This window comes from Pongo abelii, chromosome 12 (genome assembly GCF_028885655.2).
Source record: "Pongo abelii isolate AG06213 chromosome 12, NHGRI_mPonAbe1-v2.0_pri, whole genome shotgun sequence".
Classification (NCBI taxonomy): Eukaryota; Metazoa; Chordata; class Mammalia; order Primates; family Hominidae; genus Pongo; species Pongo abelii.
In genome coordinates, this window is record NC_071997.2 from 28,302,473 (window position 1) to 28,325,697 (window position 23,225).

At 45.2% G+C, this 23,225-nt stretch overlaps 1 protein-coding gene across 36 annotated transcripts in view; it reads left to right on the plus strand.

The window, feature by feature from the left end:
- The window catches only part of LOC129057501 (DNA-binding protein RFX8-like), a 103,067-nt gene that overhangs the window by 66,465 nt on the left and 13,377 nt on the right, over positions 1 to 23,225 (plus strand). For 24 of the 36 annotated variants that reach the window (XM_054547249.1, XM_054547250.1, XM_054547261.1 and 21 more), the window contains 7 exons: positions 5,154 to 5,217; positions 11,725 to 11,835; positions 12,432 to 12,509; positions 15,242 to 15,355; positions 16,543 to 16,693; positions 19,328 to 19,386; positions 21,164 to 21,320. In XM_054547249.1, coding sequence (XP_054403224.1) covers positions 5,154 to 5,217; positions 11,725 to 11,835; positions 12,432 to 12,509; positions 15,242 to 15,355; positions 16,543 to 16,693; positions 19,328 to 19,386; positions 21,164 to 21,320 — 734 coding nt within the window. Of the gene's footprint in view, positions 1 to 5,153; positions 5,218 to 11,724; positions 11,836 to 12,431; positions 12,510 to 15,241; positions 15,356 to 16,542; positions 16,694 to 19,327; positions 19,387 to 21,163; positions 21,321 to 22,038; positions 22,121 to 23,225 lie in introns of all 36 variants that reach the window. The other 12 variants (XR_008522073.1, XR_008522074.1, XR_008522075.1 and 9 more) reach the window with 5 other exon arrangements.

Genomic DNA, 23,225 nt, shown 5'->3' on the forward strand with positions numbered 1-23,225 from the left:
TCCGTCTTAAAAGACAGAATCATAGAATAGGTAATATTCTACTCTGAAGTCAGAGGGAGGTCTCCAGCTCTGTGAATTCTGTTTGTCCTTCTTAATCTGCAAGTTGGGGATAATTCTTATCTACCTTCCTAACAGGTGTTCATGAGAACTAGGGTAAAACAAGTAAAACATTTAGGATGAGTAAGTGCTGAGTGTATTTTAATGATTAATATTATTAGTATAATCAAAATTATATTAGTTTTTCAAAATTATAATGACATATGTCTGAATGTGAATATATATATATTTACTATTTTAACATATGTAAAAATATTCATCAAGTCAAAGATATCTTCTCTTAATCAAAACCAAAATAATTACTTCATGTGCTTTGAGGAAGAGTTACGATGAGAGCCTTTAATGATTGGAAGATGAAGCGCCTTTGCTCTGAAATCTGACACAGAACAAGTATGGTACATGAATTAGGTTTTATTACATTTTTATCCTCTTACCTTTGTAATTGCTTCAAGTTGTTTCACCACTGGTTAGGGTGATTTGCGAGGGCAATTTATGATGCCAAAATGATGTCAATGAAAGTCTGGACTAATGATAAATGATGTCAAAACCTGAGAATGTAAATGCAAATTGTAGTTAGACTAAGAAAAGTTAATGCCAAAGAGCATATTAAGCTAACACTACATTTGAAAGACTTTATGGGAAAAAATTAAAGAAAGAAGATGAGTTATGTGCTATATAATTGTGTCTCAGTCCTCTCTATGCCTGACATTTTTTAGACAAATTGATCATAAAAATTAAAGTAAAACGTGGTTCTCAGTCTGTGACTTCACTGTACTGAGTAAAGTGGACAATTTGCTGGTGCCCAGAAGAAACCAGGCCCACCTCCATTGTCCCTGCATGAAGCCCAGAAGGAACCTTCAGACCATTGTGTAAGACCTGGGGGACCTCTGAGTCCCCGTGTTCCAGTGAGAGCTGGAACAGGTCTTGGGGTGGGGGTCACCAAATCCCAATCCTTCCCTTTACAGGGTGCAAAATTGAGGCCCTGGCGCTTCATGTGACTTGCTTAAAGCAATATAGCCAGCTAGCTGCAGAGCTGAACTAGGAGGCCCGTTCCATTGTGCTGCAGGAATTCTCAGCCCTTCTCCCTCCCCAGTCTTCCCCATCTGGGCTCTTCTCCCTCCATCCCCAGCTGACCCTGCCCTTCCCTCCAGTGGTTATTAAATCCTAACATCTTAGGCCAGGTTTGGCCTGGGCCCTGAGGAGCAGTCACTAAGGGGGGCAGCTCCCAAGGAATGCAAATGACCTGAGGATGGACTCGCCTGGGAGTCACTCCTGTGTCACGGTCTGCCTTGTGCTCTGTTGTTTTTCTCTGACTCGATGATTTGGCATTGCTAAAGCATCACAGGCCTCGGAGAGCAAGTGGAGAAGATGCCTTTTGGACTGGAAGCCCTTCCTTCACAACAAGGCCAGCTCTGGATGTTGTGTGTGGTTTCCTTGGTGCTGTATTTTAGCAATGACTGTGCTTTTGATCACAGTCTGATAAATGTCCCAAAGGCCTGACTCAGAGCCACAGTCTGGAAATGATGCAGGGGGCAGTGAGCCCAAAGACACAAAGCTGTCCCGGTGGGCACGCAGGGCTTCTGCCTGAAACAGCCACCTCCCAGCCTGCTCTGGCCTCACGCTCCCTGCACCTGCTCTTGGGTGGTGGCCCCATATGGGGAACTGCACCCTGGTGGAGCACTGGTCTACCTCAACCTCCCTCTCTAGCCTAGTCCAGCCTTGCCTGCCAGATGAAAGCCCAGCAATGCCTGCATTGTTCACTCTTCTGAATCTGCCAGACTCTCAGGGTGCTGGTAACCTGAACTTAGACCCTCATGAATCCCCACTTGCTGGTCTCCAGCAACTCTGCTCACCTGCCTTGTAGCCCAACAATGTTATTGCCTCCTAATCCCCCTGTCACTTGAATATTTTTGTGGTTCTTTGTTTGCAGAAGCCTCAGAAACTAGGTGATTTTAGAAAATAAATATGATCTCATTAAACCTACATGATGACCCCTGTTGTGAGCCAGTCTCTTAAATTAGGACATTCCAGAGGTGGAAAGAGACAGCCTTGCCATTCGTTTGAACAAATGAATGTCTTTGTCCGGCCAGGTAGAAATGGGGACTTTTTCATAGATGACCCCATCTCTCCATGAGGTTGAAATATTTTCTCTTTCTCACCATTAGGTTGATGCATAAAGTCTCCCAATTAAATGCTAAAAATTAACATAGCTCTCCCAGTGAGGATTCCTGCTATACACAGACCCCTACAGGGCAGGCAGGTCACTTCAGGCTTCCCTATAAAGATGAGGAGGGTGATGCCACCTTCTTTTCAATTGCTGTTGAATTAAGCCCATATTCTGCATTGAACAGAGGCAGAAACTTGGGAGTATCATTTAGGAACTCAAAATAATTGAGAACATTACTCAGTCATAATGAGCATTACTCATTAGTCCAAAGCTCCCAGAGTCAGGGTGGAGGGAGAGGGATGAGTGATAAAGTTGAGAGTTTTCCTTGTCATTCCTTTAAGTCTGAAACCAGACATTCTAGCTTTGAAATATCTGTTTCTGAGTATCTATAGGAATGCCCCATGAGGATCAATGTCACCATTCAAAATTGTTTAATAAGCTATCCTTATATGGTGATGTGATGAACACCAACCAGATCAGGCTAACTGATCACAAATGCAGCTCTCCTGAGCTCATCAAGCTGCCAATTGACAGAGATGTGCACTGTTGGACTAACAAGAGAATAGGATGGCCCCCTGATGTACGTTTTCCTAGCACCCAACACTTCAGTTGTCATAACCCTCACTCAACATCTTTGTGATTAGTGATTATTTGTGTGACATTTTTCCTCCCCAATAGGCTATAACCTCTGTGAAAACAGACCTTGTCTCCCTGGATCACAGCTATATCCACCAAAGCCTGGCACAATGCCTGACATTCAGTAGACACTGATGAATGAATGAGAGATGGATTGATGATGGATGGATGGATGGTTGGTTGGATGGATGGATGGATGAATGGATGGATGGATGGAGCTCAGTGTATTCATATTGTGGTCTTGCATTCATTTTCCAAAGAAAACATATTAGGAGTAGCATGCTGACACAACATGGAATTGGGGAGAAATTGCCCTTCCTCCAATTTAGTTGAAGAAAGTCTCACAAGTAATTTTTAGACATCTCTAAAGAGTGATGACCATATTTTGCTGATTAAATTTCTTTTCTATTAGCCCTTTATTTAGTGAAATTTCACTTCTGATATTTTCTTCTGTCTTATTTCATTCTAGTCTTTATTCTAAGTTTGATTTATTATTTGTTGTTTTTGTTGCTATAATGTCCCAGAATCTGTGGCAATGGGCTGTTTATAAATTTTACCTGAAGAAACTGCATAATATTCACACCTACCCAAGATATCATTGAGATATGATGCATTCTCTTGGGCTGTCATAACAAAATACAACCGACTGGGTGGCTTAAGCAACAGAAATTTATTTTCTCACAGTTCTGGAGGCTAGAAGTCCAAGATCAAGGTACCCCAAAATTTGGTTTCTGGTGAGGGCTCTCTTCCTGGCTTGCAGTCAGCCACCTTCTTGCTGTGTCTTCACATGTTCTTGTCTTTGTTCACATGGAGAGAGAGAGAAAGAGAGCAAGTTCTCTGGTGTCTTCTTATAAGGACACCAGTCCTGGATTGGATTAAGGCCCTATTCTTATGACCTCATTTAACCTTAATTATCTCCTTAAAGATCTTATTTACAAATACAGTCACATAGAGGGCTAGGGCTTCAACATAGGAATTTGAGGAGAAGGCAACTCAGTCCATAACACATGACAAATGGAATTCCTAAGACACTCCAAATTCTTTGCCTTTGGCTCCTCTAGCATTGCCCATCACCCTATGTGCATGTGCAGGGCTTATCCATATACCCTTTCAGGTTGAACAGGTGCTGTGTCCTGCAGCCACTGGAAAGTCCACAGCAAAATTTCTATTTTGATAACAACTCTTATTAAAAGATGAAGAGTGCCTTTCTAGTGGGTTTGTGTCCAGACCCTGAATCTGTGTGCCCTGTTTTGAAATAAAACATTATGTGGAAACATTTATCAGATGGGTATCAAGCATTCTGCCCAGTTTTCTATGACTTGGTTTGGAGAGTGGACTGACCCAAACCTTCAGAAGAGAGCCCCTGGGGCTTTCAAGAGGCTGGGGAGGATGTAGAACCATCCTATCTGGAAGGAAAGCCATTTTCCTCTACCTCCCCTCTGACTCCCACCTCCTCCCAGGTCCTCCTTACCTGGATGACCATTGCCTGGCTTCCAGAAGCACAGCAAGAGGCTGCTGGCTTCCTCTTCTCTTTTTTATGTTCAGGTAGAGCTGAAACCATCAGGCATGAGGATGTGTGCTGACTTGGAGTGGACGGACCCACCGAAGTCATGTCTGCCCTTGGCTCAGCCATAACTCTGGGGCTGAGTGACAGGGAAGTGGGAGGAGACACCACCAACTCTGGCATCTTGAGAATGGACATTCCCTGGTGCAAGTGAACTGGGCTCACAGCTTATCGAATGCCCATGATTAAAGAAAAAATACACTGTACTGCATAGATAGGACCGAGTCTGTTCTCCATTATGTATAAACTTTTCCATTATCTTATATGAATCCAAGAGGCATGGTGAAATGAAATTTACATCTCTATTATTAATTACCAGTTTCTTTGTTCTGTAAAGGTGTTCTTCTACATCCATCAACTCAGAGGATGTTATCATTTCTGTATCGATTATTTAAAATGCACCAAAATAAAAAAGTAATAAGAATTCACGTTCATGATGATTTTTCTTTTCCCACAGGAGTGAATTCTACCCATGATGATATCATATTCTTGCTTCTGAAAGGAATAAACCTTTAAAAATAAATGCGTGGTTGTCCCAGTTACAGAAATGGATTTTTTAAAGCCCCAAGCTTGTGATCATTACCATTTGTGGATAGAAACATAGCAGAGGGTTTTTCAATAAAAGTTATACCCCTAAACAAATAACCTTGCTGCAAAAGAAACTTCGTGCTTCTGCTCAGAGACAGGTGTCTTGCTAAAATTACTTCTCTGTTTTCTGTTCCTTCACAGTGGAGATGCCATTGCCTTTGAAAAATCTACTAATTATAACAGCATTATCCAACAAGAAGCAACAGTGAGTGTTAATCAAATAGATTTACTATAATAGACCCAGATCTAGCAATACCAGTGATTGCTTAATTCAATCCAGCTGTTTTTCTGTGTGTAATGTTCTTACTCTAGGTAGCTCCTAACCATTCACCCATCTGACCATAAATGTTCAGTGCCCACCACTTTCCACATGCTGTGCCAAGACAGACATAGTCTCTGTCCTTAAGGAACCTACTGTTTGGCTGCACATTCCCTGCTTAACTGTGTTTCTTCAGCTAAAATTAAAAAGGATATATAGGCTGTTGGCAATAAATGTGTCTGAAGTGTCTCCCTATTACAGTTACAGCTCTGAATTAGGACACCAGAACTATGAATAACTAATGTATGACATCATGAGTTGATTTTATTTTAGTGGGCCAAAACGATATGATAGTACTTGGATACTGTCTTAGTGCGAGCTGCAAATTACCATTGACAGGATGGCTTCAACAACAAACATTTATTTCTCACAGTTCCAGAGGCTGGAAGTCCCAGGTGCCAGCATCGCCAGGTTACGGGAGGGTCCTCTTTCAGGCTGCAGATGACTCCTCATTGTGTCTCACGTGGTGAAAAGAGAGGGAGCAAGCACTAATCTCATTCATGAGAGCTCCACTTTTGTGACCTAATTACCTCCCAGAGGCCCCACCTCCAAATACTGTAATGTTGGGATTAGAGGTTTTTTGTTGTTGTTGTTGTTGTTGTTGTTTTGAGATGGAATCTCGTTCTGTTGCCCAGGCTGGTTCAAGCGATTCTCCTGCCTCAGCCTCCCAAGTAGTTGGGATTACAGGCGCCCGCAACCACGCTGGCTAATTTTCTTATTTTTCGTTGAGACAGGGTTTCACTAAGCTGGCCAGGCTGGTCTCAAACTCCTGACCCCAAGCGATCTGCCCCCCTCGGCCTCCCAAAATGCTGGGATTACAGGAGTGAGCCACCACGCTCAGCCAGGATTAGGGTTTTAACATATTACCTGGCGGGGGGCGGTGGGGATACCAACATTCTGACAATAACAGATACTGTCTTGTTGACAAGTGTCATTGAACAGATAACCATTTATAAACATGTTTAGTGACCAGCCCTCTTCAGGGCTGAATGGGTTGTGAAAGAAAAGCTAAAACCAAACAAAGTCCCTCTACTTAAGTAGGACACAGTTTTGTAGTTGGGAAGCTAAGATAGACGTGGAACAATGGGTACCAGGTCGAGTGGGCAGTGCAGGCCATGGGTGGTTTGGGAACTCCAAATTGGGGGTGGAGGAGAGGGGCTATGGGAGGCAAGAGTGATTAGAGAGGGCTGCACTCAAGAGTGCGGTTCCTACTGTTGTGACAAATTAGCACAAAGTCAGTGACTTAAAACAACACAAATTTGTTGTCATACAGCCCTGGAAGTCATAATTTCAACACCATTCTTACCAGACTAATATCAACGTGTTGGCAGAGCTGTGTTCCTTCTGGACATTCTAGGGAAGAATCCATTCCTTCCCTTTTCCAGCTTCTAGAGGTCACTCCCATTCCTTGGCTCATGGCCTGCGCCCCATCTTCAAAGCCAGCAAAGACAGGCCAGACCCTTCTCATGCTGCAGTCTGTCTGGCTCCCTGCAGCTGGGAAAGGTGGCCCTTTCTAAAGCACCTTTGTGATGACATGAGGCCACTTGGATAAGGCAGGAAACCCTCCCATCTCAAGGTCCTTAACCTTAATCACATCTGCAAGGTCCCTTTGCCATGCAAGGGAACATATTCGTAGGTTCCAGGGATTAGGATGTGGACATTTTTGGGGTGGAGGGGCCTGATTCTGCCTGTCATATTATCCTTGAGCTAGTCCTGAAGGGGGTCACTGGCTCCTCACTTAGGAGGGTGTTCATTTTGAGGGTGTAGCCTGCATTGGAGCTGGGAGGTGATGACAAACGTGTGTGGAAGCCAGCGTGCATATGCTGGGGAGCAGCGCACTGGGCGAGGTGGGTGGAGAGGACCAGAGGGCACAGAGCTTGTCAATGCTAGGCAGAGAACTTGGATTTGACCCAGGAGACCATGGGGCACCATCGAGGCATCTTCAGAAGGGGAGTAACAGGATACATTTGCTTTGGGGGGTGATAATTCTGGGAACAGTGTCTTCAAGGATGCAGGAAGAAGCAAAGGCATTCAGGAGAATTGATGGGGTAATCCAGGGGAGGCAGATGGTGCCTGATGGAGCAGGTGATGGTGGGAAGGTGTCACACATCAGACTCCCAGGGGCTGACACCTAGTGCACGCTCACTAAAGAATGAGTAGATGAATGGTAGCATGTAACTCCAATGACATTTCTTGGGTCTATTGAAAATCTCAAACTGCATTTAATATACCTAAAGAATCCACGTAGAATTTCTCATTTTTTTCTTTGTCATTTTTTAGATATAGCTTTTGTTTATACATATTTGTCATTATGCAGTATTTATTTATTTATTTTATTTTTTAGAGACGAGGTCTTGCTCTTTTGCCCAGGCTGGAGAGCAGTGGCATGATCACAGCTCACTGGAGCCTCCAACTTCTGGGCTCAAGGCATCCTCTCACCTCAGCCTCCTGAGTAGCTAGGACTCCAGGCGTATGTCACCATGCCCAGACATGTTTTTTTTTTGTTTTTTTTTTTTAATTTTTTGTAGAGACAGGCTCTTACTATGTTGCCCATATTGGTCATGAACTCCTGGCCCGAGGCAATCCTCCTGCCTCAGCCTCCAAAAGTTCTGGGATTACAAGCATGAGCCACCACACTCAACACAGTTATTGTTTAAAAGTTGGTGGATTTTTAAAGACTGATATATAATAGATGTATATATTTTCTGGATACACGTGATATTTTGATACATTTCTATACTGTGTAAAGATCAAATCAGTATAATTGGGATACTTATTGCCTTAAACAGGTATCTTTTCTTTATCTGGAGGCAGCCAAATGATTCTCATCTGGGTATTTGAAAATATCAAATAGATTTTTGTGAACAATAGTCACTCTACTAGATTGATCAAAGCCTAGGTCTCATTTCTTCTGACTGTCTGTTTGTACCCATTGATCAACTTCTCTCCATCCCCTTCTTTGCTTTGCCGAATTATTGTTTATGCACTGGAATTCCTCAGCATGCTTCCTGAATGCCTTCTGCTGTAGAGAATCTCCTGCAGGGATCCACACTTTAGTGGTCTGTACTCTACTTTTACTTTAGATTTCTGGTTGTTTATGTTGTAAAGGAAATATTTCAATTTATGATTTTAAAAATATTGTTTGTGAAAGAACAATTCTTTTCACAGTTTTTAATGAAAGGATTATGCCTATAAGTAATGTCTATGGAGGAAGAGACCTCAGGGAATTGACTTCAGGAAATCATGAATTTGCTCTTCATTATGTTGTGTAATAAAACACTTTTACATTTTCCTTGTAATTGTTTATTGAATATCTTAACAGTACATTGTCAGATGTTTTCTTCTGAACAGGTGAAACTGTGTTGTATATGCCATGGTGAAATGTAGAGATTTCTGTAGCATTCAACAAAGAACTGTCTGCCTAAAGCTGCAGTTCTCAGCATGGGCATGCAGAAGGCTCAGTAGGGAAGCTGGTTACACATCTAGAGTTCTTGTCTCATCAGATTCACTAGAGGCCTAGGAACATGGATCTCAAGGGCCCCAAGGGATTCTGATGTGTTTGAGAATGCTGCTTTGGGAATACCAGCAGTAACACCCAGAGAACATTGACATAACCAGGGTGTGAGTGCTCTGGAAAATATGGATGCAGTTGGGGTCTTGCATTATGAGAGGTTAGCCCAGAGTTAAAATTGAGGATTCCTCAGTTCTCTAACAGAACGCCTATGATCAGGCCAATGAGCTTCATGGAATAGCTCCATCCTTCAGTATGATCAACTTGAGCATCATCCATACCCACATACAAGAAAACCCATCTTCTTTTTTTTTTTCTGTTTCAAATTATTATTTATTTAATTATACTTTAAGTTATAGGGTACATGTGCACAACGTGCAGGTTTGTTACACAGGTATACATGTGCCATGTTGGTTTGCTGCACCCATCAACTCGTCATTTACATTAGGTATTTCTCCTAATGCTATCCCTTCCCCAGGCCCCAACCCCTGACAGGCCCCAGTGTGTGATGTTTCCCACCCTGTGTCCAAGCATTCTCATTGTTCAATTCCCACCTATGAGTGAGAACATGCAGTGTTTGGTTTTCTGTCCTTGTGATAGTTTCCTCAGAATGATGGTTTCCAGCTTCATCCATGTCACTACAAAGGACGTTAACTCATCCTTTTTATGGCTGCATAGTATTCCATGGTGTATATGTGCCACATTTTCTTTATCCAGTCTATCACTGATGGACATTTATGTTGGTTCCAAGTCTTTGCTATTGTGAATAGTGCCGCAATAAACATACGTGTGCATGTGTCTTTATGGCAGCATGATTTATAATCCTTTGGGTATATACCCAGTAATGGGATCACTGGGTCAAATGGTATTTCTGGTTCTAGATCCTTGAGGCGGCACCACACTCTCTTTCACAATGGTTGAACTAGTTTATAGTCCACCAACAGTGTAAAAGCATTCCTATTTCTCCACATCCTCTCCAGCACCTGTTGTTTCCTGACTTTTTAATGATCACCATTCTAACTGGTGTGAGATGGTATCTCATTGTGGTTTTGATTTGCATTTCTCTGATGACCAGTGATGATGAGCATTTTTTCATGTGTCTGTTGGCTGCATAAATGTCAAGAAGACCCATCTTCTGATGACTCCGAATAAAGCCAATATTCTAAAGTGTGGTGTGAATGAGGCTTAGACAGCACCCAATAGAGAGACTCCTTTGAGCTGTCCCCTCTGTGTTCCTGCTTTATGTATTTATTTAGACATCTATACCCCTACATCATTCCAACAGTATTAATGGGGGAAGTTTTAACATGGCATCTTCATAATATTGTGTGCATAGTATGCATTTTCTCCAGGGAGAGGGTCAGTTGCTTTCATCAGATTCTTAAAGAGGTTCAGAATCACAACAGAGTTATGAAATACAGACTTTAGGGCACTGAGAGGACAGTTAAGCATGCTCTCTAAACTTCCGTGATCCCCAGTGCAGTACTGGTTGACACTGGGGCATCGGAGAGGAGGAAAACACAGTGGTGCCTGTTTTGAGTGTGTGCAGCACTGTGTGGGATGGTGGCTGAGCTCACTCCTCCTGTAAAGGGTGGGCACAGGTGGTTAGAGAAGCTGCCATGCCCTCACATGTCTTATAGACAGGAACCTACCAAAACCCACAGAAGCAATTCTATAAGTGAGTAGCTTAGTGAGGCTTAGGGTGCGTAAGGACTGGGCAGGCTAAGGATGGAATGCTGACCTTGGAACTATAGGGTCAGAGAGCGGGTCATGAGGTTTGAGAGAATGAAAAGTCACAGTCTGGCGTAGCAGGGTTGGCCGCTCAATTTTCAACTTGGAGGAATTCTTTCATCCTACTTTATTGTAAGTGAAATTATTTAAAAGCAGTCTATGACAACGCTGAAGAAATCATTTCAAATAAAATTGATACCCTTTATTCAGACCAGGAGGAGACCTCATGCCTCCCCATGCCCAGAGGGGACAGCAGCATGAGTGACACAGGGAGGCAGGGAGGAATGTTGCACTTGCTTTCCGCCATGCCACCTTTCTTCCTCCTTCCCATCCTGTAATTGGTTCTTTTTTTTCTTTTTTTTTTTTGAGATGGAGTTTTGCTCTTTCTCGCCCAGGCTAGAGTGCAGTGGTGTAATCTTGGCTCACTGCAACCTCCATTTCCTGGGCTCAAGCAATTCATCCACTTCAGCCTCCCGAATAGCTGGGATTACAAGTGTCCGCCACCACACCCAGCTAATTTTTGTATTTTTAGTAGAGACGGGGTTTCACCATGTTGGCTAGGCTGGTCTTGAACTACTGACTTCAAGTGATCCACTCACCTCAGCCTCCCAAAGTGCTGGGATTATAGGCATGAGCCACCACGCCTGGGCCTGTAATTGGCTCTTCTAAAGGAAAGTCCATGCTCCTCATTTTCCTTGTTTGCAATGGCCCTGAGATTTCTCATACAATGAACCATTGTTATGATATAGGCAGGATGACCCAAACAAGGTATGATTTCATTTCAAGGAGGAACAATTACATGGACAAGGGTTGTAGAAGTGTATTGTGATATTAAATAATTCATAGATAATAGTCTTATTGTACATTGCTATAGAGGATTTGTAAATGGATGATCCCAAGAGAGATACATTTGGTAATACATTAAATCCTATCCCTTCCCTGATGTCCATCGTTCATAGAATTATAGACAAAAACTAGCAGCATTTGGAGTAAAATATGAGAGGAAAGTTGCTGGAATCAGTAATGTGTGCAGAGGTGTGGCTAAAAGGTTATACACAATACTAACTTAGAGTAGCGTGATCATAAGATGATTTGTATGCCAAAAAAGTATTGTATTTTAAGACATAATCCATTGCACAAATGATTTTTAGTGTGAAGATCATTCACCAATGAAGACAGACCCAGTTGGATCCCCTTTGTCTGAATTCGGGAGATGTCCATTTTTGGAGCAAGAACTGGCAAAGAAATACTCCTGTAATATGGTAGGTTTACACTCATGGGGAGATTAGCCTTTCAGGCTGTGTGATGCTTAGGGCAGTAAATAGCTTCCTTTTGTGCTTGTGGTCATGGCTGTGTCACATGGAATAATGTTTGCCTTTGCCAGACCCATGAGGACCAGCAGCCTTAGCAGCCTTCCCTGGTTTGATGGTGCTCAGGAAGTTCAGGGTTCCTTATCACATCCTATGGCAAGGCTCCTGCTGGGACTGCCTCTTCCCCAAGACAAACAAAGGAACAGATATATGGATTTTCTAGAAATTAGGGCTGGGGATTATGGAGGGGAAAATTGAAGTTTAGAAAAAAAGGTGTCAAAGTTTGGTGGCCTTTGTAGTAGTAGAATAAATCTGCAAATATGAGTTATGACATTGAAATTAAAGCTACATGGACTATCAGCCTATAAGGTCTGCATTAGTTTATAGAAACAAACAAACAAAATGCTGTGGCCCAAGTGAAGGGCCCAGCTATTGTCATTTGAGAATTGCAACAAGACCAGCCTCTGAGAGCTTCAGAAAAGTCTGTGAAGATCAGTTCATTTTTGAAAAGGCCCACAAGCTGAAATAATTTTCCATATTCTTCCTAGATGGCCTTCCTTGCTGACGAATACTGCAACTTTTGTCGAGACATTTTACGAAATGTGAGGAACCAAGAACTTGAGAGGGTAGGGTTTTATCTATAAAATACAAGCATTTATGACTCCTTATTAATCATTTTTATTTGATGAGACTCCATCAACCGATGTCCAGTGGTAACCCACTGCACTGAAGTGCTTACAAGCTATGTGCCTATCTTGTAGTCATTGAGTTCTGGAAGGTGAGATTGATTTTCAGTGTAATCAGTTGGAAATTCTCCAAGGTGCTAATACAGATAACCTTAGGCTCTAAATACAAATTCAGCTATTTTTTAGATCCTAATTCTGCTCATTTTGAATAAAGTATTGGTAATAAAATTCACCCTGGAATTTTCAGTGGTGCCGAAGAGCCATTTTATTGATATGCCCTAACTGAAGATGGAGCAGGACTTCACAGCTGAGTGATCTGGCATGGGTATTGTCACGATTGGATTTAATCCTAGAATTGGCTGTGGAAAACATGAATAAATCTTTCAGCTATTCTGAGTTTCATCTTCTGCAGTGTGAGATGAAAATCCAAGGAAACAAGTGCACATTCAAATGAGAATTTTTTCCTGATGCTTCAGTATATTCTAAGCACTTCAACTTTGGGTGATAACGTTCATTCAGCACGAGCGCATTTACTACCTACTTGGTGTAAAGCATTGTAGTGAGGGAGAGACCAAGATGTCTTCAGGATGGCCCCTGTCCTGTTGATGCAATGTTACAAATACCCATCCACACTGGATATCTGACATATTCCTTTCCTTCTTCACTTACTCATCAAATACGTATTTAATTCCTACCCTGTGACCGACACTGTTACCAGGACTAGGAAAGTATTCTCCATAAGGCTTGAGAAGTTAGTATTTGGTAATGAAAGGAGCAATATTATCCAATAAATATGATGCAATGTGGAAAGTTCTAGAATAGCTGCATGATTAGACTATTCTGGGTGCCCAGAGAAGGGTAACAGAGAAGGCCAGGGAGTGCTTCCAAAGCAGGCCACGTTGCTGCTGACTCTAGTAGGAAAGGCAGAGGTGCAATAGACAGAAAATGGGGTAGGAGAGGGATTCCAGGTAGAACCCATGGTGCAGGTAAAGGCAGCATGATGTTCACGGGCATGATGTGACAAAAAGGTCACTATGACTATATTTTATTATTTCTTTTTTTCTTTTCTTTTTTCTTTCTTTTTTTTTTTTTTTTTTTTTTTGAGACGTAGTCTTGCTCTGTCACCCAGGCTGGAGTTCAGTGGTGCGATCTCGGCTCACTGAACCTCCACCTCCTGAGTTCAAGCAATTCTCCTGCCTCAGCCTCCCGAGTAGCTGGGACCACAGGCGCCCACCACTATGCCCGGCTAATTTTTTGTATTTTTAGTAGAGACGGGGTTTTTACCATGCTGGCCAGGCTGGTCTCAAACCCCTGACCTCAGGTGATCTGCCCACCTCAGCCTCCCAAAGTGCTGGGATTACAGCTGTGAGCCACCGTGCCCAGCCTAGATTTTATTATTTCTAAAGAAGAGAAGCCAGAGGGGAGGTGGGAAAGTAGGCTGATGCTAGAAGGGGCCTCGGATGCCCCAGGAAGAACTCTTGACTTGTTGAGAAGACAGTGGGGGAGCAGTGACAATAGGGCTTGGCCGTCGTGGAACAGAGAGGCAGCGAGGAGGTTTTGTCACAGTTGAGGTGAGAAGCAACAAGGGTCGGTTCTGGGGCAGTGACAGTGATATCACAGATTAAACAGGGGCAGGTTAGAGAAATATTTCAGAGGCAATCGCAACAGGGTTTGGTGACTTGGACACGGGTGGTGAGGGGTAGGCAGAGACAAGTCTGTGGTAGTGGCTCCACCCAGACCCCCCTTCCCCAAAGCTCCTTGCTCCAAGGTTCCCAGCCTGAGAGAAAAGGGATTGCTACACCCTGTGTTGTATTTTTCAGAGTGTCTTTGGAGAAGTCCTCTCTAGAATTAATGCCTTGATAACAGGATTTTAAATCAGTGCCTGTGGCCATGTAATTCAGGAGTTGACCCTAACTTCCATGACAACCGATGCATGGGGCCAGCACCTTGTCTGGCATCACTGGCAGGTCCTAGCACCAGGACCAAGGGAGACACGATAAGGTTGTGATGCCTCACAGTGTCTGAGCCTGTGGAAATCCCAAACAGGCAAGAGTCTTTACTGGCGGCGAAGCAGATCGGTCACGTGGTTCAAGAATGGAAACTGATAAGTCAACATGGGAAAAAACAGAAAAGAGGAGCCGCCACGAAGTAGTCCACATAGGCTTTAGAGAAGGCTCCTGTGTAGAACCACACCAGTCTCCTTTTCCTTCCACAGTCGTTAGGCGACTTCTAACTTGATGGCAAGGAAGGGGTCTCTTAGATTAAGTACTATCACACCTTTCTCTGAGCTGAAAAATGATTGAGGCAGTCAGTCAGTCAGTCAGCCAATGAACATTTATTCTCTCTGGGCTGTGCCCTGTGGCCCAGTCCTCATCCTAGTATAATCAACTGGAGCCTCCTTGTGGTCAGAAAGAGCTTCCCTTCTAGAAACTGCCTCAAAAAAATATTAATAATGTTCTACATTATCCCATCCAACTGGCAGGTGCTCTCAGATGGGTTGTTGGAAAGAATTCTATCAAAATACAGCTTGGAAAAGCTGAGAGGCAAAGCTTTACATGCACTGGAACAAAATTCATCCCATTGTCATCTGGGGCTAAGGAAGTATCTGTGGCAGGGGGTTAGCCTTGGGAGGTGGAAAACGAGTTTTGGCGATATGCTGTTACTTACCCCAGGTGGAGGACTTGCTTACTTCCTTCTGGAAGTCTCTGCAGCAAGACACAATCATGCTGATGTCATTGCCTGATGTGTGCCAGCTCTTTAAATGCTACGATGTCCAGCTGTACAAGGTAGGAGGATGCGTGAGTCTCTAGAGTATATCCTTTGCAGAAATTGGCAGCAAATGCTGGGTTTGGACCCACAGCTCCACCTCTCTGCAGTCTCCATGGTCCTCTGAGGAGTGAATAGTGGGGTGTATGGACCAGGAGCCATCTGATCTCTGCCTAACACTCAGTTTCCCTTTGTGAATTACCTCATGGACACCAAAAGCCAAAGCACATAGTAACCTCTGGTTCCATATCAGTGAAGTCCGAATTGAGTCGAAGTTCTTTCTCTGGGAATTTCTGTAAAAGAAGACATTCTAAAATGAATAATTGGAATTGTAATATGCTTAACTGCCAGGGCTTTTGTTTTGTTTTGCTTTGCTTTGCTTTGCTTTGCTTTGCTTTGCTTTGGTTGAAGCGCTATCTCTGAAGTGATTGTATTTGGAGGGTTGTATTTGGAGGGTCAGGTTTACATCTTCTCTGGGTTAAAAAGATGTTCTCCTTCAGCGAGTCACAAGCCTAACCTTTTATTTTATTATTTATAAGGAAACCATCTAGTACTTCCAAGTTTTTAACACAAAGTTTGAAAACTAGAAGCTGGGTTCAGCCCTTAAATACATTTGGATTGACCCACCTAGTATTGGCCAGCATTGTGTGATTTTTTAAAAAAATATTTGAATCAGTTATCAATCTTCTAAAAATATTTGAGGCCAGGAGCGATGGCTCATGCCTGTAATCCCAGCACTTTGGGAGGCTGAGGCGGGTGGATCACGAGGTCAGGAGTTCGAGGCCAGCCTGGCCAAGATGGTGAAACCCCATCTCTACTAAAATTACAAAAAAATTAACCAGGTGTGGTGGCATGCACCTGTAATCCCAGCTACTCGGGAGGCTGAGGTAGGGGAATCGCTTGAACCCGGGAGGCGGAGGTTGCAGTGAGCCAAGATCATGCCACTGCACTCCAGCCTGGGTGACAGAACAAGACTCCGTCTCAAATAAATAAATAAAAATATTGGAAAAAAATTCCAACTGTGGCTGCACCAGCCTAACATCCTGCATGGGAAGCAGTGGCCAGGCTACATGGTGCTGCCCCCTCAACCTGGGTGGGGACCCGCTCTCAGACTTCTTGAGACCCTCCCTGTCCCTGTGGCATGTGTGAGCTTCAGTCACACCTGCACCATCAGCAGAATCATAGTGTCTTGATACTTTTGTTGTAGGGAATTGAGGATGTTCTCCTTCATGACTTCTTGGAAGATGTTTCTATTCAGTACCTGAAATCTGTGCGGTTATTTAGTAAGAAATTTAAGCTGTGGCTTCTTAGTGCTTTGGAAGGTGTCCTGGCCCTCTTGCAGATCTCCAAACTCAAAGGTAGGTTTCAATGACAAAAATAAATTCTGGGCTGGTGCAGTGGCTCATGCCTGTAATCCCAGCACTTCGGAAGGCTAAGGCAAGAGGATCGCTTGAGCCCAGGAGTTTGAGACCAGCCTGGGCAACATAGTGAGATCCTGTCTCTACAAAAAAGTTTTAAAAATTAGCTGAGTGTGGTGGCACACACCTGTGGACCTAGCTACTCAGAAGGCTGAGGAGGGAGGATCACTTGAGCCCAGGAGGTCAAGGCTACAGTGAGCCATGATCATGTCACTGCACTCCAGCCTGGGTGATGGAGCAAGACCCTGTTTTTAAAGTAAAGAAATACATAAATAAATAAATTCTGTAAGTGTAGATGAAGCACCTGACTTTCACCCTGGGTGGTAGCTTTCAGCGGCTGCCGCATGCACTCAGCTACAGTCCGGAAGGCCCAGCCTGCTCAGGGTTTCTGGCTTTTAGTGCTGGTGATGGATTTTTGTGCTGATCCAGCCACACCCTTTTAAGCTATTTCTCTTTGGAATAATAACATGGACTTTTGGCAGGTCAAGGTGTTCTAGGTGTGGATATTCACCAGGGCATTCTCACACCTGAATTGCACCATCTCTCTGCTGAGTTTCTAGAATGCTTTCCCCTTCTGTCTGGCTGCCAGGCTGCAGTCCCACCAGGCTATTTATCTGTTCAAGGCCTGCAGTGGTTTCCGAGCGTGAGATTGAACTGCTCTGTCAGCTGGTCCAGTTCCCTATAAATCTGTCCTCTTTGTGTCCCTGAATCTCCATGTTCCTTCAAAGGCCAGCCCGCACCTGCCATGCCCTGTCAGATCATCCTGGAAATACCCATTTTCTCCCTCTTGCCTTTGTGCAGTTTTGCTATCATTGCCTGCAGCTCTCAAACTCCCTATGGGGTCCCACCCTTCTTGCCAGCTCAGGGCCATTTTGTCACCAAGCAGGCACCAGTTATTGCCTCACATTTCTGTAAGTCTTGCTTCCTTTGCAATTATTTCCTAGGTAGTGCAGATAGGGGACTTCTCAAAGTGCCTACAGCATAGGACCATGTCTAATCGCCACTCCCCATGACCCCTTCCCCCAGCTGTGTTCACTACTAATGCTGGGTGCCCTGATCCAGTTTGTCCCACTTGGAAATTTTAGGGATGTTGCAGAAGGTGAGACTGGGACTTGCTACAAAGGGGGTCCAAGGAGTGGGGAGCAGAGCCTCGCTCCAGTTTTCCTGTGCTCCTTTAACATCTGCCCGAATTCAAGCCTCTGTCTCTTCACTCTGTAGGCTACTTCAGCAGTTTCCTAGTTGGTCATCCTGCTTCCACCCCCCCTTCCCAGCCACACTCCCCTCCACCCCCAGTGATCATTCTAAAACAGCAATTAATCAATTACCAACCTTCCCAGGCCCCCACTGCCCAGATGGCCCACTCTCCTCCACTGCTCTGCAGTCATTCACAGTTTGGCCTCTGGCCCCTTCACAGTTTGGCCTCTGGCCCCATCCCTGTCTCCATCTCCCAAGGGACTCCCATGACCCAACAGTGCTCTTCAGCAACACTAGACAGGCTGTCCCCAGAAAAGGCCCTTATTCCTGCCATTTTCTCTGCTTGGACTGCCTTCTGCCCCATTACTCCTGGCTAACTCCTACCTACGCATCAAAGCCCAGATGAAATGTCACCTTCTCAGTGAAGCTTTCCTCAATACCTTCTTCCAGACAGCCTCCCTTTCTTCCTTGTGCTCTCACATCACATAGGAGCACTTAGCCTGCTTTTGGGATGTGTTTGCATATCTGGTGACCCACCCTCTGGAGCATGAGCCCTTTGTAGGGAAGGGCTGTCCTCTTCCGTCCATCAGCTCAGCAGCCTTCCAGCAAATAGTTATTGAGCAAACACTGCACGAGTGTTCTCCCAAATATTTGTCAAATGAATGAATGCATTCAAGAAGAGAACACCTGTTTCTATGTGTTCCCTTTTCATCCTTTCCTTTCCTTTGATTATTTTCCAAGGAAAGCACTGTAGGATGAGAAAGTTGGGGGTGCTCCTTCGCATACCGGTCTTAGTCCAATCTGGCTGCTGTAGTAAAATGCCACCAACTAGGTGGCAGTATATAAACAACTGAAATGTATTGCTTATAGTTCTGGAGGCTGGGAAGTCCAAGATCAAGGCACCAGCAGATGGGTGTCTGGGGAAGGTCTGCTTACTGGTTCACAGATGGCTGTCTTTTTGCTTTGTCTTCACATGGTGAAAGAGGCAAGGGGTCACTCTGGGGCCTCTAATGCTCTTCATGGGAACTCCACACTCAGGGCCTCATCACCTCCCCAAGGCTCCATTTCCTAACACCATCACAACGGGGGTGAGGTTCAACATATGAAACTGGGGGTGTGGGAGATAAACATTCACATCATAGTAGCACGCATGTCAGATGCTGGGGTTACTTAACTTTTCTGGCACATGAGGACATTTCAGCCAAGTGTCCCCTGCCAGGATCTCCTAGCCACTCAGAGAGGACCCGCAGACACAGGGTGGGGAAGTTGCAGTTTAGCCAGCTGTGCCTTCCTACCCCAAACATGCACCTTCTCTTCCCCACTGCCCACATGAGAACTTGAAGTTATTGTATTAATGGCCACATGTGTTGTTCTTAACAGAAGTTACTCTATTTGTCAAAAGACTAAGAAGAAAGACGTACCTTTCCAACATGGCTAAGGTAGGTTTCAGCCAAGCAGATAGGAGGGAACAGAGCAGTTTCCTGAAAAGAGGTGAAAGCTCTAAGTCCCTGTTAAGAGTGAGTGGTTGCTCTGTCCATCTGGAGGGCAGAGGGCAGGCAGGGTGGCCTTGCCTGGCCACCAGCAGAGGAGTCGAGGTGGGCCCCCGTGACTCAAAGCTAGAAGCCTGCCCCCTTTCCACCCATCCTCAGGAAGGCTCCAATCTCCTGGCTCTCTCAGAGCAGGAGGGAAAGCAGGTCAACACTTAAAAGATGCCAATGGCCAGGCGTGGGGGGCTTATACCTGTAATCGCGGCACTTTGGGAGTCCGAGGCAGGCAGATTACTTGACGTCAGGAGTTCGAGACCGGCCTGGCCAACATGGCAAAACCCTGTCTCTATTAAAAAAAAAAAAATACAAAAACTAGCTGGGCATGGTGGTGTGTGCCTGGAGTCCTAGCTACTCAGGAGGCTGAGGCAGGAGAATCTCTTGAACCTGGGAAATGGAGGTTGCAGTGAGCTAAGATTGTGCCACTGTACTCCAGCCTGAACAACAAAACGAGACTCCATCTCAAAAAAATAAAAAAATAAAATTAAAAGATGCCAGAAGGAGGCCCCACACAGAGGTGCCAGTGTCAGAGGTAACAGGGCCTATGACAGACAGACAGACACACCCTTCACCCATGTGTGTGGCCCGTGGACTCAGTGTGGCCAGGCCGCCAGTTACTTCAGCTCTGACCTTTTCAATCCTGGGGTGATTTAGAGAAAGGTTGAGAAGGGCTGAAGAAAAGATTCTGTGATGCTGGCACCCAGCTCATGGGCTACCAGGAGTCCTCTCTCACGTCCTGCGAGCGCCCTATCGGGATAGGGCCTGGGGACCATCACCCTGCTCCAAATCAGTCTCCAGTGGGAGGATCCCAGCTGTGGCTTCCATGACCCCAAGCTGGGCCCCATCCTCCCAGTGCAGAGCCCTCCCCAGACTCTGAGCTCAGAGGGGTTGTGTCCCACTGCCAGTCACAGACAGTCCTGTCCTCCAGGGCTCTCACAGTCCTGACTCAGTCGGTCTGGAAATGACCCGGCAGTGTGCTCTTCCTCTCAACATAACCAGAGCAGTAAGCGTGGGTTCTGAAGCCTGTCCCTGCTCTAAGCCTTATCTTAGAGCAGGAAAGGCATTCCCTCAGGAAAGTTACTTCACGCCCCAAGAGCCCTCAGTGTCCTCCTCTGTAAAAGGGAGGGGTAACTCGTGCCTTCTCACAGGATTGCTGTGAGGATCACCAGGTGCATCCCAGGCAGTCGGACAGTGTTGGGGACTAGATTGTCCCCATTTGACAGCTGAGGATATCACCTCCCAGAGGCCAAATTCCTTATGGCCAAGGCTCCCATGAAGAAGGGACAGCCAGCTTCTGAATCCCACAGCCGCTCCCTCAGGATCAGTGCAGGCTCTACCTACACCTTCCTTGCAGAGGCTCAATCCCTGGGTTCCCTCGCTAGAGTCATTCGGGCGTGGTGTGAGTGTGGTGCAGAGAAGCAGCAGCAGCAGTGTCAGACAGCCCTGAATGCATCTTCCTAGAGATTCGTTCTTTCTTCTTCCAGAAGGGCAGTTCTAGAATGCGTGCAATTTTAACCTTTTCATTCTTGTTTAAGATTAATTTTTAATGGGTAATACCCGCATCAATGTTTCTTTCTCCCCCACAACAAAAATCTTGGCAATTTGGGGGAGAGTTAGGTAAAAATAAAATGACAAGATTGAATTGAGTATTATGCCTCCCCATTATCTTTAGACTATGCGAATGGTATTGAAAAGTAAGAGGCGTGTCAGCGTTTTGAAGTCAGATCTGCAGGCCATCATCAATCAAGGCACTTTGGCTACTTCTAAGAAAGCCCTGGCAAGTGACCGGAGTGGTGCAGATGAACTGGAGAACAACCCAGAGATGAAATGTAATCTTCCTTCTGCAGCTTGCTTTATTGGCATGTTGGGCATAGATCTGGGGCTAGCATGGCCATCATTAACTCATGAATTTCTTAATAGGGGTAGAACTTTATAACTCCGATGTTCTAAGTTTCCTGCTCACACTTCTCTTCCTGTAGTGGGGTGATGAACACCCCAGGGAATGCCCTGTCCCTGTGCTCCCAGGACCTACCCCAGGGCCAGACAGGGCAGCAGTGCTGATACCTGTTAGTTGAGTTAATTAACGATCAGATGAGTGTGCTTGCTGCTTGACAGGATTTATCTCCAGAATATCTCCTGTGGGGGAAAAGTTTAGTTTCTGCATCTGTGTTGTACACACACAGACTCCTGTGTCTCTTCAATCATGCTAAATTGCCTTGAGCTAGATGTCTGCGTTGACACATTCTCCTGCCACTCTTGTTACTTGCAATGTGAAGTTTAACAATGGTGCTTTTACCATATTTCATTACCTTCCAAACAAGTGACAGGAAGCAGGTGGATATTCTTGCCATTTGCTATTGATCATTGTCATTGTTTTTCAAGAAAAAAATCCCCCTTCCATAAAGAGCTTGCATTGCTGGCTGGTGTGTGTTGTTGCGTCCTTGGGGAGCGAACGTAATGGCAGAAGGAGCTCTCCAGACTCAGAGAGGACCTGGGAGGCAGGGAGCTGCAGGATGGTTACCAATTATGAATTATGGGCATCTCTAGGCCCTCCTATGATGGCTACAGGGAGGGTGCCAGGCTCTCCTGTGTGTGCCCTTTCCAAACACTCGCTGCTGCGATGCCCCAGGTAAGTCCAATGGCCTCTCCCTCTATGGGCATAACTCCTTGCTAGTACTCTCAGCTGTGTCCACAGCTGCCCGCTCAGTTCCCATGAACCCCTTCAGGCTGTCAGCTGTGTCTTAGTAACCCTGGGCCACCCAGCATTGCACTGGCCCACAGGAGCACTTCAGTGTTTTGTGACTTGATGGGTACAGAATTCAGGAGTACACAAAAGCACCACCTGTAAATTAGCCCATCCTCTTTCTTTCACCTTGCAGTAGGGCTGGCCTTGGTAGGGTTGTGCCAGTTATTAAAATACTAAAATATATCCCTAGTTGTTGGTAAATGACCTCTGCTCCCCTCCACTGTCCTGTTCCTTGATAGTGTCCCCTGGCTGACCCCAATTCCAGATCCTCCCACAGGGCACTTTTTTTTTTTCTCACCAGTCCAGCAACTAAAAGGTTAACACTTAATCCAGCAGGCTTCAGAGCTATTAGTAGGATTACTAATTCTGATTAGTAATTCTGCAGTTCTGATTAGTGGGAACCCAATAGGTCCCCTTCCCAACGTGCTGGCTAACCAAAACCCCCTCTTACCCCCAGCTGGATCACAGGGAGTCCCAGGAAGGCATGAGACCCCCCCACGCCCAGGTGCGTTCGAGACTGCCCACTGGTCTGGCCAGGGCTCCTGTGCTCCTACTGGCATCTTCGTGAGTCCCAACAGGAAGATGCAGAGTTCTGCAGGGAGATAGCAGACTGTCAGCCACTGCTGATACCTGCAGACAAATGCTTCCACTTCCGAGTCCAAGCGTACCTCCACCAAGCGTCAGGGGGGCCACTGCAAACGACTCAGTTTTCCAAACTCTGCTTGGTATGCAGAAGCACTCAAAAAGCTGGGAAGGCCAAAGGCTGTTCTTTCCCTCTCAGTGCTACCTGTGCAGGTGGAGGATCCAGAACCTGACTTCACACCAGGCTCCACCTAACTGAGTGCATAACCACAGGCAAGGCGCTCACCCTCTCTCAGCAGCTTTGATGTATGTCTGCCATCACTTCAATGACACTAATAAACCAGCCCTTTTATGAAGATGGCAAGGATAGGTGAGGTCATGTCTGTATCGTGCAATGAGCTCATCT